The sequence below is a fragment of the Beta vulgaris genome, chromosome 1 (genome assembly GCF_026745355.1).
Source record: "Beta vulgaris subsp. vulgaris cultivar EL10 chromosome 1, EL10.2, whole genome shotgun sequence".
Lineage (NCBI taxonomy): Eukaryota > Viridiplantae > Streptophyta > Magnoliopsida > Caryophyllales > Amaranthaceae > Beta > Beta vulgaris.
Window position 1 is genome coordinate 8909049 of NC_079202.1, and position 15479 is coordinate 8924527.

The 15479-nt window shown below is 37.1% G+C and overlaps 2 protein-coding genes and 1 non-coding gene across 3 annotated transcripts; all 3 read right to left on the reverse strand.

The window, feature by feature from the left end:
* Window positions 1–732: 732 nt before the first annotated feature.
* LOC125494135 (uncharacterized) lies at window positions 733–1674 on the reverse strand. Its single transcript, XM_048637713.1, has one exon. It carries the CDS (start codon window positions 1672–1674, stop codon window positions 733–735), a length of 942 nt encoding a protein of 313 aa, XP_048493670.1.
* A 3480-nt stretch (window positions 1675–5154) lies between these two features.
* Window positions 5155–7475, reverse strand: LOC104905841 (uncharacterized). Its single transcript, XM_010694476.2, has 2 exons — window positions 6320–7475; window positions 5155–5984 (listed from the first exon to the last, which is right to left on the reverse strand). The coding sequence occupies exons 1-2, from the start codon at window positions 7473–7475 to the stop codon at window positions 5155–5157; spliced, it is 1986 nt and encodes a 661-aa protein (XP_010692778.2).
* A 1217-nt stretch (window positions 7476–8692) lies between these two features.
* Window positions 8693–8799, reverse strand: LOC125494588 (small nucleolar RNA R71). Its single transcript, XR_007270827.1, has one exon. It is a non-coding gene; the product is annotated as a small nucleolar RNA R71 (small nucleolar RNA).
* Between the last annotated feature and the right edge of the window lie 6680 nt (window positions 8800–15479).

The following is a 15479-nucleotide window of genomic DNA, read 5'->3' on the forward strand; positions in this document are numbered from 1 at the left end:
CAAAAACCCTAATTCAATTTAACTCAAGAACCCTAAACTAATAAAACTCCAAATTCAGAAAAAATAACACATACTAAAATTAAAATATGGAAAAGATCCTTACTTGATTAATAACGCAATTAGAAAGTAGAAGAGTGTAAAAAGACCCAAAATTCCGTCTCCTTGACCCGATTTTCGACCCGAAAATTGCAAGTATAAAACGCAATTCTCTCTCTTCGAAATAACCACAAAAACTGAGAAAATATTGAAGAAAGATGAACAACAATTAAAGTGATGATGGTTGATAAAGAAATTAGTAGTTTTAATGGAGTTGAAGGTTGGATGAAAAGAAAGGAAGGAAAATGGAGTTTAGAAGGAAAATAAAAAGTGTCGTGGTTTCTAGTACTGCTTCCCCCTTCTAACTTTTTTTTTTCCTTTTTCCTTTTTTTTTCTTGTTTTTGTTGCTTTCCTTTTATAAGTTGGTTTATCTAACTTAATGGTACTTAACCTAGTCAAATTAGGAATTAATTTTTTGACCCTTCTAAGGTAAGGTCAATAAGTGGGAAATAAAATATATTGAATAGAAGGACATTCTAAAAAAATATTATTTTATAAACTAAAATAATATAACGGATTGCTAAACATGTATAAAAATACGGGGTGTTACAATTGGATTTTTCAAAGCGTTGCTCAAATTAAAAGTGACCTCATCATCTCCTACAAATAATGTAAGCTTACCATTTTTCACACCAATTACTGCACCTTTAGTATGAAGGTATGGCCTACCCAAAATAATTGGAATTGTGTATCTTCCTCCATGTCAAGCACAACAAAATCAACGGGAATAAAAAATTTACCTACTATAACAGGCACATCTTCTAGAATACCTAAGGGGTATTTAATAGAACGATCAGCCATTTGTAGAGTAATATTGGTAAATTTCAGACTTCCCATATTCAATTTTGAGGAAACAAATAATGGCATAAGACTCACACTAGCACCAAAATCACACAATGCTTTATCAATGAATAGTCTACCAATGTGACAGGGAATAGAGAAACTACGAGGATCTTTGAATTTTGATGGAGATTTATTTTGCAAAAAGGCACTACCTTCCTCAGTAAATGTAACTGTCTCCACCTCATTAAAAGCCCTTTTTCTAGTCAAGATATCTTTTGTGAATTTTGCATAGGCAGGCACTTGAGTAATTAATTCTGTGAAAAGGATTGTTACCTGAAGATTCTTCACGACTTTGAAAAACTTACCCAATTGCTTGTCCAGCTTACTCTTGAATTGACGATTGGGAAAAGGAAGTTTGATAGGAGGAACCTCAATAGCAGGCTTTTTGGCTTCAATTGTCTCCCCATGTTCAGTCACTTGCTTAAAGTTCTCCTTATCAGTTTCAGATTCATCTTGGACCCGTTCCTCATCATTTCTCACACTCACAGTATCATCAATAAGCATGGGTGGTCCATTATAATGAGAACCACTATGGAGAGTGTTGGCGTTTGCCGAGTATGTTGGCTGAACAGGTTGTGCTGGAAGAGCACCTTGTTGTCGAGTAGATTTTAAAGTGGCCAATTGTGCCAACTGGTTCTCCAACATCTTGTTGTGAGCTAGAATGGACTCAATCCGTGCCTTGTTAGCATGTCTCTTTATTTGCATTTGTAGCATTATATTTCTCATATCAACCATCATGGGATCGACATGAGGGGCGTGTTGAGATGGAATGAAAGATGATCTAGAGAAACAAGGGGGGTGTTTAAAAGGGTATTGATAGTACCTCTAGTTCATTTGTTGTGCCTGTGGTGCAGGAGGATTTAGGACATTAGTGCTCTTGTATGGCAGATTCGGATGATTGCTCAATCCTGGATCGTATGTGTTAGAGTATGGGTTGTTCTGTCTATATGATTTAAAGGTATTAAATTGTTCGAGCGAACTCAGACACTCCTGTGACCAATGTCCAACTATACCACAGTTGTCACACAAGATCGCAGTTGTAGTACCTAAAGCAGCAACACTCGCGAGAGAGGAGAGTTGCATATTGTCGAGCTTATTATTGATGGCATTCATTTGTGCAGCTAATAGGGATATAGAATCAATCTCATGCTTGCCTCCCTTGTTAGCTAGTCCTCGAGGGTTACCATATTAGGAGTTATGGATAGCCATCTCCTCGATTAAGTCATGTGCAACATCAATTTCTAGTTTCATGAATCTCCTATTCGCTGCAGAGTCAAGAATAAGTCTCGAGTTATTCCCCAAACCATTGTAAAATCCCTGACCTAGGAACCATTTTTGTTGACCATGATGGGGATATTCTCTTTGGAGGTCCTTGAACCTCTCCCAAGCCTCATGTAAAGATTCATCGTTACCTTCGGTGAAATTTGTGTTCTGACTACGCAACCTAGCAGTTTTCTCTGGATGGTAGTACTTCATGTAAAAAGTTAAAGCCAAGGTGTTCCAGACTATGATCCAAAGAGTGGTGCGATTAATCCCATTGTACCACATCTTTTCCTTATCTCGAAGTGAAAATGGGAAAAAGAATCTCCAGAATTTGATCTTGTGTTACTTCATACTGCTTAATAGTAGAACAACATTGGCAGAAGTCCTGATAATGTAGATTAGGGTCTTCATTAGGTCCACCACCAAATTGTTTCCTTTCGTTCAATCATGTTCAACATTGTAAGTTTGATCTTAAAATTAACAGCTTGGATCTCGGGCATTTGATTATTCTTGGGAAGTTCAACCAGGGAGCGCTGCAAAAAGTCAGTAAGTCTCCGAGTCATCTCTGATTCTATTGGAGTAGTAGAGCCAATACTTCTAGAATCAGAGTCAGAATCCAAGGGTGTATCTCCCCCTGAATTATCTCACAACTGCCTGAAGAAGTTCATCTGTCTATGAAAAGATCATTCAATTTCAGGATCAAATGGGACGCCACCTGAACTTGATATGTCGGTTTTTAGTTGCATATAGGTAGGTATTAAGTCTCATTTTTATGAATATTTTAGTGCATCTTAGATCTAATTACATGATTTGGGCATTCTTTTGAACTATTGTGTTATTTCGAGATACTTTCGGCTCTTTTATGTGAATTTCAGGTTCTTGAGGCCGATTGTGACTAAGAGAAGCTAATATAGTTCGTAGATGGTCTACTTGGCGGTTTTCGGATGTGAGAATATGAGTTTGAGTGCTTTGGGGTTGAAGGAATGATGATATTGAAGAATACTTTCTTTGTGGGACCATGTAGAACCTCGCTTTCCCACGCACCAGGGTGCACGTCCAAGTAGAAACTCGCTTGCCCACGCACCAAGGCGCACGCCCAAGCGAGATTACGCTTGCCCGTGCACTATTGTAAACCTAACCACCAAAAACCTTATGTTCCGTGTGCACGCCCAAGCAGGATTCTGCCTCTGCACCATGTTGCACGCCCGTGCAAGATCCTGCTTGCCCGTGCACACTGCTACTCTTTAGAATTTCACGACTTTTAATTATTTCCTTTTCTAGTTTATGTAGGCGAGATTAGGTTTTATTAAACATACTTTTTGGGGACTTTTTCATTATTAGAAAATAGAGTTTTACTTTTAGAGAGCTTTTGAGAGAAAATTTCCATTATTGAATCTTGAATTCTACCAGTTCGATCCATTCAAGTAAAGACTAAGTTTTCTAATTTCTTGTTTTCGCTTATTATTATTATGTCTTTCAATTTATTTATTAATTGTTTTGTTATTTCAATTATGAGTGACTAGTTTTATAATATAGGGTTAAGTTGAACCCTAGAAATGATTAATGCATGAATCCCTCCCATAACCCGAATTTGATGTGATTAATTATTCTTGCTTGATTAAATTGTGCTTATTTTCATTATCAAACTAGGGATAAATGATTTTGAATTGATTCCTTATGTCTTGTTTTCAATGGGAATTGAATCTAGATGGATTTGTTGATTTAATCAAGAGTATGAGTATCTCTAAGAGAATAAGTAGATGAGATTACTAGGAATTTATTTATGATACCATTTTTTTTTTTTTTTGGCAATTCAAAGTTATTATTGAAAACCAAAAAAATGGTAGAGAGTCAAAGATACAAGCCCCAAATAAACAACAACAAGCTGAAAAAAGAGGGGAAGCTCATTCAATCATACAGACACCCAAACATTAAGCAATTAACAAAAGCATATCTTCTTCTTTACATCTAGCAGCCACTCTGAAAATGATGTCTTTGCAGACTCTCTCAGGGTGCAGCAGAGTGTTGTTGATGATCTTTTGGTTTATCTGGATCCATAGCATATACACTGCTTCAGTAAACAGCATCACATATACTCTTGCTCTTCTTGTGTTGCTATGAGCCTTCCTACAAGCTTCTTGAGTAAACCCATGCCCTCTTCTATGAATATTTATAACTCTAAGTGTCTGGCACCACACTGCATTAGTGTACTGACAATCAAAAAACAGATGCTCTATTGTTTCATTTGCAGTATCACATAGTCTACACACAGGACTGCAATGAACATTCCACTTCAATATTCTGTCAGCTGTTGCAAGCCTTTGTTGAGCTGCTAGCCAGAGAATAAAAACACTTCTAGGGGAAGCTTTGTTGTTTTTTTATCATCCTTCTCCATGGTACTCTATCATGAACTGTCTTCAGTCTCAAATAAGCTTTATGAATGCTGAAAGCTCCATTCCCTAACATTGCTTGCCAACCACCAAGTTTCTGCACATGTTCTCTAGTTGCCATCACTTTTTTCAGAATCCAGGAAGTGTTGTTGCTTATAACAACAGTGTCTGGCGTTTGCCTGTTAATGTAATATGTGTGAATCCATTGAACCCATAACTTCTCTCTTTTGAAGGAAATAGCCCACAGAAGCTTCATGAGAGCTGCAAGATTCCGAATCTTCATATCAATCAGATTCCATCCTTCTTCACTTTTATTTTTAAACAAAGTCTCCCAAGCTACAGGGGCTTTTTTAGAGGGACCTACATCCCCAGTCCAAAGAAATCTCCTGCAAACTCCTTCAACTGCCTTAATGAGTTTCTTTGAGAGGGGTAAGATATGACCCCAATAATTCTGCATACTACTTAGGATTGATTTAACAAGTTGCAGTCTCCCAGCATAGGACAACAAATTAGCTATCCATCCTTGTGCTCTTTCAGTTATCTTCTCCACAAGAGGTTTACACTAGCCATAGCTTAGTTTTTTTGAGGCTAATGGAACCCCCAGATACTTGAAGGGTAGCTGACCAATAGGCATGAGAATGAGCTCAGCTAATGATAGCTTATCATCCTCTGAAACCCCAGCCAAGTAAATACTACTTTTTTCAACACTTGCTTCAAGCCCTGAAGCTGTAGAGAACTTCTTAAATGCATCCATGATCTTAGTTATTGAACAATGATCAGCTCTTGCAAATAATAGCAGGTCATCTGCAAACATCATGTGAGTGAGCTTTATCTTTTTACACTTAGGGTGAAAATTAAAATCTGGAATATGACGGAGTTCTTCCAGACATCTACTCAGATATTCCATGCTTAGGGCAAACAAGAAAGGGGAGAGTGGATCCCCTTCTCTCACTCCCTTCTTAGCATGAAAAGGCATGGCAGGTATTCCATTTAACAAAATAGAATAGCTTACACCTCTCACACAAACCATAGTCCATTTTATAAATGGATCAGGGAAACCCAATTCTGATAACATTTGTTCCAGGATGCACCATTTCACTGAATCATATGCCTTCTTAATGTCAACCTTGATTACACATCTGGGAGATATATTCTTCCTATTGTAACCCTTGATCAACTCTGTTGCAAGGAGAATATTGTCTGCAATATGTCTTCCAGGGATGAAGCCTGATTGAGCTGGATTCACCACTTCATTGATTACCTTGCCCAGTCTTTGTGTTAAAATCTCAGACACAATTTTATGCACAACTGTGCAGCAGGAAATTGGCATGTAATCTTTAGCATGAGTGACATTAGTCTTCTTAGGAATCAAAGTGATCACTGTAGTGTTAACTGGCCAGTGAATGAAAGAAAGATTTTTGAAAAAATTCTTGGACAGCTAGATACATATCTTCTTTAATAAAGTGCCAGCATCTCTTAAAGAAAAGAGAGTTAAACCCATCAATCCCAGGTGCTTTCCCATCATCTATGCTGAAAAAAGCAGTATCAATTTCTTCAGTGGTTACCCTTGCTATAAGTATATCACAAGCTTGCCTACTCAGTTGCTTGCCTTTTCTCATGAGCTGAATGTCAATGCCAGGAACCTCATTCCTACTGGTGCCCAAAAGGCCCTTAAAAAAAGCCAACTATTTCCCCCTGTATGTCATCTGGCTTTGTTAAGATTTCACCTTGCTCATTTTGAATCTGAGCAATCTTATTCTTAGCTTTCCTTATTTTCATGGCAGCAAAGAAAAATTTAGAGTTAGTGTCTCTCTGATTTAGCCATTCAATTCGAGATTTCTGCCTGAGGATACTTTCTTCAATCTGGGACCAGTACATGAGTTGTTCTTCATAATTCTTCTCTTCTTGTTGTAAGATAGTGCTAGTATTGATGTCAGCTAGATTTTGCACATTAGCTAGCTTCCTTCTCAACTCTTCAATTTTGCAACAGGCATGAGCTTGAGGTTTATGAAGTTGCTTCAGGGCATGTTTCACTTTTTTCAATTTTAGCCATATACCTTTCATCTTATACTCAGCATTCACACTATTCCAGGCTTCCATAACAACAGCTTCAAAGTTTTCATGATCACATAAACTGTTTAAGAATTTAAAGGGTCTTCCCCCTGTGACACTTTGGGCAGCCATATTAAACACTAATGGGCTATGATAAGAAACACCATTAGCTCTATAATGCACCACCACATCAGTATATTTATCAATCCATTCAGAATTAACTAAGGCTTTATCAATCCTACTAGCTATTCTGGCTTGCCCATTCCCTTTGTTATTCCAAGAATAAAAATCCCCTGCAGTTGGAGCTTCTATTAATCTAGCCTCATTCATGAAGTTTTCAAAATCCATAGTCTCAGTTGCACTAATTGGGTTTCCATTCATTCTATCATTAGAATGTAAGACATCATCAAAGTCTCCTATAATCATCCCTGGGCTGTTGATGTCATCAAGGACTTCTAGTAGGCCCTTCCATAACTCTCTCCTATCACTTATAGTGTGTAAACCATATACCACTATAAGAAGAAAATCCATTGTGCCTTCAAGGTTAGAAACCTTACAAGCCATCAATTGTTCAGCTTGTTTGAGTATCTGAACATTAACTTCCCCAGGCTTCCAACCAAACCATATTCTTCCTCTTGGAGAGAAAGAATAGTTACAGCACCAAGTCCAATCAACACTAAATTTCTTTTGAATTTTATTGGCATTATGAACTCTCACTCTAGTCTCAAGCAATCCACAAATAACAACCTTCTCCAGCTTCAGGAAATTTTTAATTTCCTTTATTTTATAGGGATCATTCATCCCTCTAACATTCCAAGCAGTGACATTCATTAAGATAAATAAGGGTTTGGCCCCTTAGCACCCCCAGGTTTGCCTGAGTCTTTCCCACTTTGATGTGCATAAGTCACAACCTTTGCTGCTTGAAAGTTCCCTTGCTTTCCTTTGTGTTTCGATTTCCTTGTGACAACCTTCCAAACTTCTTTTCTTTAATGTCTCTTTGTTGCATGATTCCATGGGAATAGGTTTGATTGCGTGTTTAGAGTAGCCATAGGTACTCGGGTGAGGTCTTTGATAGTTATGGATTGCATTACTCCTTTTGAATCATTGATTATGTTTACTGGAATAGGAATTATTCATGACTTATTCGTGCTAGTGGGGATACTTAATCCTAGGTGCCTTTATTGATTGATTATAGCTTGTGTGTTCTTAGTAGTTGTCATAATTTAGCGTTATCATTAGTTCCACACCTTTTCACCATTGTTTGTCACTTGTTTAGTTAATTTGAGTCGATATTTTTAGTGCTTGATACCGTTTGTCCCTGTGGATTCGACCTTGACTACCCTACTACATAGTTGGGAGGATTAGTTAGGAAATTGTTTTTTTAGGTGCGCGACACACCTATCAAATTTTGGCGCCGTTGTCGGGGACTAATGGTATTATATTAGTTTATCATTGATTTATTTAGCTAAACTTATTTTTGTTCGATCTTTGTTACTCTATGTGTTGTTTTGTTACTCTAATTGTTGTTTGATCTCTTTTCTTTTAGTCTTTTTGTTGCATGCACACTTGTAGCAAGGGATCACAAGATCTAATTACTCTTGATTGCGAGATCAAAGCTACAACAAGGAGATTAGGAGGACAAAAGAAGAAAACAACAACAAGAATAGACAATGGGAGACGAAGCACCACAAAAGTCTCTACGGGAATATGCTATGCCCGATAAGACCACCACCACCATTACTAGACCAACTATAAATGCTACACATTTCGAGCTCACGCCACAGTTTATTCAGTTCATCTCACGGGACTCTTATGCGGGAACACCCAAAGAGATCCCTACTGATCATTTGGCTAACTTCCTAGAGAAGTGTAATACTTTGAAATTAACAAATGTTTCTGATGATTTGATTTGATATTGTGCGTTTCCTTTTTCTCTCACGGACGAAGTAAAAGAATGGCTGAAAGAAGAAGAAGTGAGGAAGATTTTCACATGGACAGAATTGAAAAAGGCCTTTCTCTACAAGTTCTCCCCTTTTATGAGGACTTCCAAGTTCAAAAATGAGATATCTGGTTTTCAACAACATGAATTGGAGTCTCTCTATGAGGCATGACAGACATATAAGGGTTTGCAAAGATAGTGTCCTCACCATGGCATTGCTGAGTGGCTATTGATTCAGACATTTTACAATGGTCTGAAGCATGATGTTAGAAGTTCTATTGATGCCGCATCTGGCGGTATTTTCATGGCCAAAACTCCAGAAGCTGCAAAGACATTGTTGGATGATATGGCTACCAACAATTATTTTATTGATTGGAGTGTGTCTCGTGGAGCCCCTAAAAGGGGAGGTAAGTACGAGGTTAATGCTATTGCTACTTTAACTAACATTGTGCAGGTTTTAGCATCTAAGGTTGACCAACTGAGTAGCGGATCAATAACACCAGTTTGTGAGATTTGTGAAGTGCCAGGTCACTCATTGAATGAGTGTCAAGACAACACCATGGGAGCAGTAACTGAGCAAGTTAATGCCCTCCCAAACACAAACACAAGACCACAAAACAACTCGTACTCAACCACACATAACCCAGTTTGGAAGAATCATCCAAACTTCTCTTACAAAAATAACCAACATCAACCTCCACCCACAAAAGTTTCCCAACCACCCGGTTTCCAACAAAGGCCACCATCCAACTCCTCCTCCTCATCCTCAACATCCAACATTGAAACCATCATAGAGAATTTCGCTTCTTCTCAGGCAAAGCAAATTGAATATCAAGCGAAGTAGAATGACTTTTTCAGCAACTCTCTTTAACAAATTTATGCTCATAATAAAATGATGGAAAATCAGATGACCCAACTTGCGCAACAAATCAGTCACCTCTCAAAACCTTCATGCCAACTTCCGGGACAAACCGAACCAAACCCAAAAGGGCATATCCATGCTATCTCATTGAGAAGGGTTAGAGAATTGCAAGATCCTTATAGGAAGGTGAATGACCAAAGTAAAAGTGCAAAAGAGTCAAAAAAGCCGAGTGAAGAAGATTAAGGAGAAAAAGTGTTGGAAGAGGAAGCTAAGGAGACTGAGGAAAAGGAATCTGTTGTCATACCTATTGCACCATATAAGCCACCTATTCCATTCCCTTAAAGATTAGCACAAGCAAAGCTTGAAAAGAAGTATGGGAAGTTTCTTTATATCTTGAAGAAGCTGCACATCAACATCCCTTTCTTGGATGTTATATATGAGATGCCTTCTTATGCTAAGTTTTTGAAAGACATGCTCTCTAGCAAAAGAAAAATTGAAGAGAATGTCACTGTTTCACTAACAGCTGAGTGTAGTGCTATTTTGTAGAATAAGCTTCCAAAGAAGTTAGGAGATCCATGCAGTTAGTCTATTCCTATTAAGCTTGGTGATATTGAGATACAAGAATGCCTTATGTGATTTGGGGAAGTGTCAGTCTCATGCCCTTGTCAATCTGCAAGAAGCTCAATATGGGTGAACTGAAACCCACACGCATCCCTTACAACTAGAAGATAGAACAATCAAGTTCCCCCTTGGCATCCTTGAAGATGTTTCTCTTAGAGTCGGAAAATTTTTCATTCCATGTGATTTGTTGTTATGAAAATGGAAGAACATGCACACGTTCCTGTTATTCTTGGGAGACCCGCTAAAGACATATTTGATATGAAAAAGGGAAAAATCACCTTGGAAATAGGTGACGAGAAGATGAAGTACACACTCGCAAACTCCATGGCTTCTCCATTTATGGGAGAAATTGTTGATAGAGTGGATGTTGTCAATATGGATACCCCGATTATATCTAGCACTCCTTTTTCTACGCCGATTGAGAGATCTACAAAATTTTAATATTTAGTTGCTGATATTAAGGCAGAGCAGTGCATTATAAAGAAGAACTTGTCATCCATATTTACAATCTTGGAAAATCAATACTTGGATGCAGTCACCAGGGTTTCGACCCTTCGCTCTCCCCTTAGTGAGGATTTTGAGTACCCTGCCCCTTTCTTTGTGTCTACTCTTTACCTTTGTCACATTGCAGACGTTGTGACATGCTAGTTTGGGGGAGGGATTTACCACATCATTTGTACATATTCATCATTTAGGCATTTTTTATTTTTCTGTTTTCGCATATAGTTTCATTATTAAGTTGCATTTTAGGTTGCATTTAGGATTGATCTCTGCATTACTCTTTTTGAATTATTGATTATGTTTATTGGAATGAGAATTATTATCTATTATTCGTGCTGGTGGGGATACTTAATCCTAGGTGCCTTTATTGATTGATTATACCTTGTGTGTTCGTAGTACCTAGTTGTCATAATTTAGTCAACACCTTATCACCATTGTTTGTCACTTGTTTAGTTAATTTGAGTCGAGATTTCTAGTGCTTGATACCGTTTTTCCCCGTAGATTCGACCTTGACTTACCCTACTACATAGTTAGGAGGATTAGTTAAGAAATTATCTTGGTTAGGTGAGCGACACGCCTATCAGAACCCAAACTTCTGCGCATAAACGAACTAAAGAACAAACAATTCACAGATTTTGTCCCAAAGAACAAGTGTTGTTTGAGACGAGAATATATAATCTAGACACTAAAACAATTAAAGAAAATGGAACAAAATCGTTTCCCCGGCAACGACACCAAATTTTGTAAGGCTAAAGTCGTATCACCAAATCAAAAGTAATCCTAAAGTCCTCTAACATATAGTAGTCAAGGAAGTAGGATCGAGTCCACAGGAAAATTAGTGTTCTTTTCCTAATCGTTGATGAAATCTAGATTATAGGGAACGAGTGTTGTTGGTGATTATGCTAAACCAAACCAAAACTATATTAAGAATATCAACAATAAAGAGCCTAGGGTATGGGTTCACCAATGAACAATATTCCAGGATGAAACACAACAATCAATAACTAATAAAGCATTTAAATAGGTTGGTTTTTTCTCTCGAATCGAAATCAACCATAGAATGATATTAACAGGCTCTCGCAATTTATTAATACCAAATCTACATATTGAAACTAGCCTTAGTATCAAGATTATCCCTCTCGGCGCATAACCTATTATTGCAATACTATAACAATCAAATCTGGCCAAATTAGATTGAATAAAGATAATACATTCAACAAGAATCAACATACATCATCAAGTATCAATACTTTATGAACATCCCTTCATAATTGATCTTGGATCCCCTTTACCCTAGAAATAGACTACTCAATCATAATTGAAGTAAACATACTCATGGTGAAATAAGCAACATGATGAATAAATAATCAAGACCCAAATAAGAATAATAATAGAAAAAAAGGAATACCAATTCTAGAACCAATCTTGTAAAATCAACACTTCTATTGAAATTTCTATGTAAAAATGAGAAAAAGTAATACTAGGGTTCTTGAGTAATTCAAGAGTGCCTAAAAAATTAAAAGTTGAAACTATCATAAGAAAACGTAGCTTATCAACCCTAAAAGGATAAGTATTTATATTAAAACCAAAACTTGCACAACACGCCCTTCAGAAACCTTAAAAGAGCCCCGCTCGACCAACCCAGGCGGAATCCGCCCAGTCGGGCGGTTGTCAGGTCATAAATCATAGAATAGGAAATAGCGCCTCGCCTGGTAGGGCAAAATCTCGCCCGGTCGGCCCCGCAATAAAATATTTTCTTTTTATCCAAATCTTCTCCAAATGATGAAACTAAATTTGGTCAAGTAAGGGCGCCCGGGCAACCAGGGCGGATGATGCCCGGCCGGGCGGTCGTCAACCTGCACAAAATCTCTATCTACAAAACGCCATAACTTCTTCATTATTCGTCGGAATTAGTCAAGTGACCACCCGTTGGAAAGCTCTTGAAATGTAGAATCTAACACAATTAAAATAAGTCCATTTGGATTTGTAGTGTAATAGCCCTGTTTTTAAGAACCTTTATTTAAAAGCTAAAAGTGGATAAGCATCATCATTCTTAATGGTTAAGAAAGCTTGTGGATAAGCATCATCATTCTTAATGGTTAAGATAGCTTGTGGATAAGCATCATCATTCTTAATGGTTAAGAAAGCTTGTGGATAAGCATCATCATTCTTAATGGTTAAGAAATCTTCTGGATAAGCATCATCATTCTTAATGGTTAACAAAGCTTGTGAATAAGCATCATCATTTTTAATGGTTAAGAAAGCTTGTGGATAAGCATCATCATTCTTAAGGGCTAAGAAAGCTTGTGGATAAGTACTATCATTCTTAGTGGTTAAGAAAGGTCAAAGAGGATAAGAACCATCATTCTTTTTAGCTAAGAAGGCTTTGGAAACCAATAGATAAGTTAGAAAGTCCTTGAGAGCCTTAAACATTAAGATTATGAAAATTGTTTGGAGATTGTTTTATCGGGTAGCGATGAACTTCGAGTTAAAGAGCCTTTCGGGTTGAATCCGAGCTTAGAACCTAACCAAACTTGATATATGACATGCTTAGGATGCTTAAGGTTAAAATAGTCATTTATTCCCAAGTATTACGTGGCTCAATAAGGTAAATTGCTTACATAGTAAAACCTGGCCAGCTAAAATTACAGCTCAGACCTATCCTCAAAGAAAGCTGCTTAGCAGCTGCCTAAGTGTCGATCTTTCAAAGCCCTTTGTATGCATGAAAGCCAACACCTAAGGCTAACACCTCAAGCAAGAATCACCCAAAAACTCAAGAAAACCGACCTTGCCAGAAGAGGTTTCCCTCCCTTGGGTACCGCCAGAACAGCCTATAAAAGACTGTTCTGGGTTTTCGTCTTCTTTCTCTTATTTTCTCCTCTTGGACACCCACTTTTCTCTATATAGAACTCTTCTAGACATCCATACAAAGTAGTTCAAAGCTTTGGTTCCAATCTTTAGAACATAAACTCATATGGAAAACCTTGCTGAAAGATCACATAAGTTGTTGTAAGTTCAACAGATTACACCTCTTGTATTTAAGCTTAGTTTTTCATATCTATAAGCTTGTTGAAACTAATCTTTAGCATTTTATACATTCAGGGGAAGCTGTAGGAGTAGTTAACCAATTGGATTAAGGAGTTTCGTGGCTTTAAGCATCCTTAGTAAAGGTAAACACTTAATTTGGTTTTAACCTAGAGATTTCCACACCTACAGTTAGTGATTGTTTCTTTCTTGTGTAAAGCATGTTTATGAAATGAGTTTATGTATGATATGTGTTTTATTATGTGTATATTGAGTATATTACATGGATATAACATGCTAAGGTTCATTAAAGATGTTTCATTTGACCTAAACACTTATACATTAAGTAATACGATTATGCTTGTTAATGGAATGTGTTTTGTACATGGACTTGTGGAGTAATTGTGATGATTGAGGTGGAGTTGTTATGTTATTGTTGTTGTGAAGTTGTTGTGGTGGTTGTGGTGTAGTTGTTGTGGAGTTGTTATTGTTGTTGTTGTTGTTATTCTGTTGTAGTAGTGTTGTTGGGTTATTGTTGTTCTGTCATTGTGGTTGTGGTGGAGTTGCTGTAAAGTTGTTGCCTATTGTTGTTGTTGCGCCGTTGTTATGGTTGTTGTTTTAGTTGTGGTGGCTATTGTGGAGTAGTTGTGATGGTTGTGGTGGATTTATTATGTTGTTGTTCTGTTGTTGTGGTGGGTTATAGTTAAAATAGTTTACTAGTTTAGAAGATGAATTAGTTTGGATATGATTAAAAAGGTTACGATGATGTGTCCAGAGCTAGTATCATGTGGTTTATAGTTTAAGTATATATATCCAAAGTATTCAGTAGAACAATATGGTTCATCTTGTTATTATGATTCAAGAAGTTGGAGTGATAAATTTGGGAATATGATTTACTTAGGTTTGTTATGAACATAGAAGGTGGTGGTTTCTGTTATTGGTTGTGCTGTGTATTGTGGTTATGTTGTTCTGTTATTGTGCTTAATGTTGTGTTATTGGTGTTGGAGTTATTGTTTATGGTGGAGGTGGTATTATTGTTGTATGTTCTGTTGTTATTATGTTGTTGTTGTATTGTTTGTATTGGATAGTCGTTGTTGATGATGCGAGGGAAGTCATAATCTTAGAATTGGGAGACAGTTTTAATTATTGTAGTTGGAGTTGATATGTATGAAGTCGAGTTATGAGTTATGGGATGACTTCGTAATTTCTATTTACGGGATTCAGTTTGATTAGCATAATGGTTGCGTTAGAAGAAGATAATTAGAATAGTTAAGTTTGGTAATTGGTTATTGATGTTACTGCGAGGTGGTTGTTGGAGGATGGCTATGTAGACGCATAGAATTGAAGATGATATGGGAAATCAAGTTATGTTGATTGGAGGTTTTGTATAATTGTTATAGAGTTGAGGTAACCTTTAGGTTCAGCAAAATATATTTAAATGCTCCCGTGGGCGTTATATTGAATTTTGGATATCATATATCGTTTGTGGTAATGGCCATGATTATAGATACATCTATGAGTTAGTTGTGAATTGCTATTGGATTGTTATAAAAGTATCATTTTGTTCAATTATCGAAATCGTTCGAAAATACTATATTTCTCAAAATATTTTGGTATGATAATGAGGAAATGATTCAAATATGAGTTAAGACCAGATAAGGCGAATATGGTGTTATGTTATGATTTGAGGATTCAAGTATGAATCATTAAATATCTTATTTTATAAATATGAAAGTGAGGCATGAATAGGCACCCCGAGTTAGGGCGGTAGAGTCCCTAGCTGTTGCCTTCCAGGAGGGCAATTCCTGGCGTTATAGGACATGTCCGGGTAAGTCTTGCAAGCATAACAATAAAAGGCTGGGTGACGACCCTCAATAGTTTGGAGACA

Bases quoted from the DNA above. Each gene is read 5' to 3' on its own strand.
- LOC125494135 (XM_048637713.1), bottom strand. From the start codon at position 1,674: ATGGTTGATATGAGAAATATAATGCTACAAATGCAAATAAAGAGACAT.
- LOC104905841 (XM_010694476.2), bottom strand. From the start codon at position 7,475: ATGAATGTCACTGCTTGGAATGTTAGAGGGATGAATGATCCCTATAAA. The intron at 5,985-6,319 runs GTGAAATCTTAA...TTCACTGGCCAG, and splicing joins TCAGATTCAAAATGAGCAAG to TTAACACTACAGTGATCACT.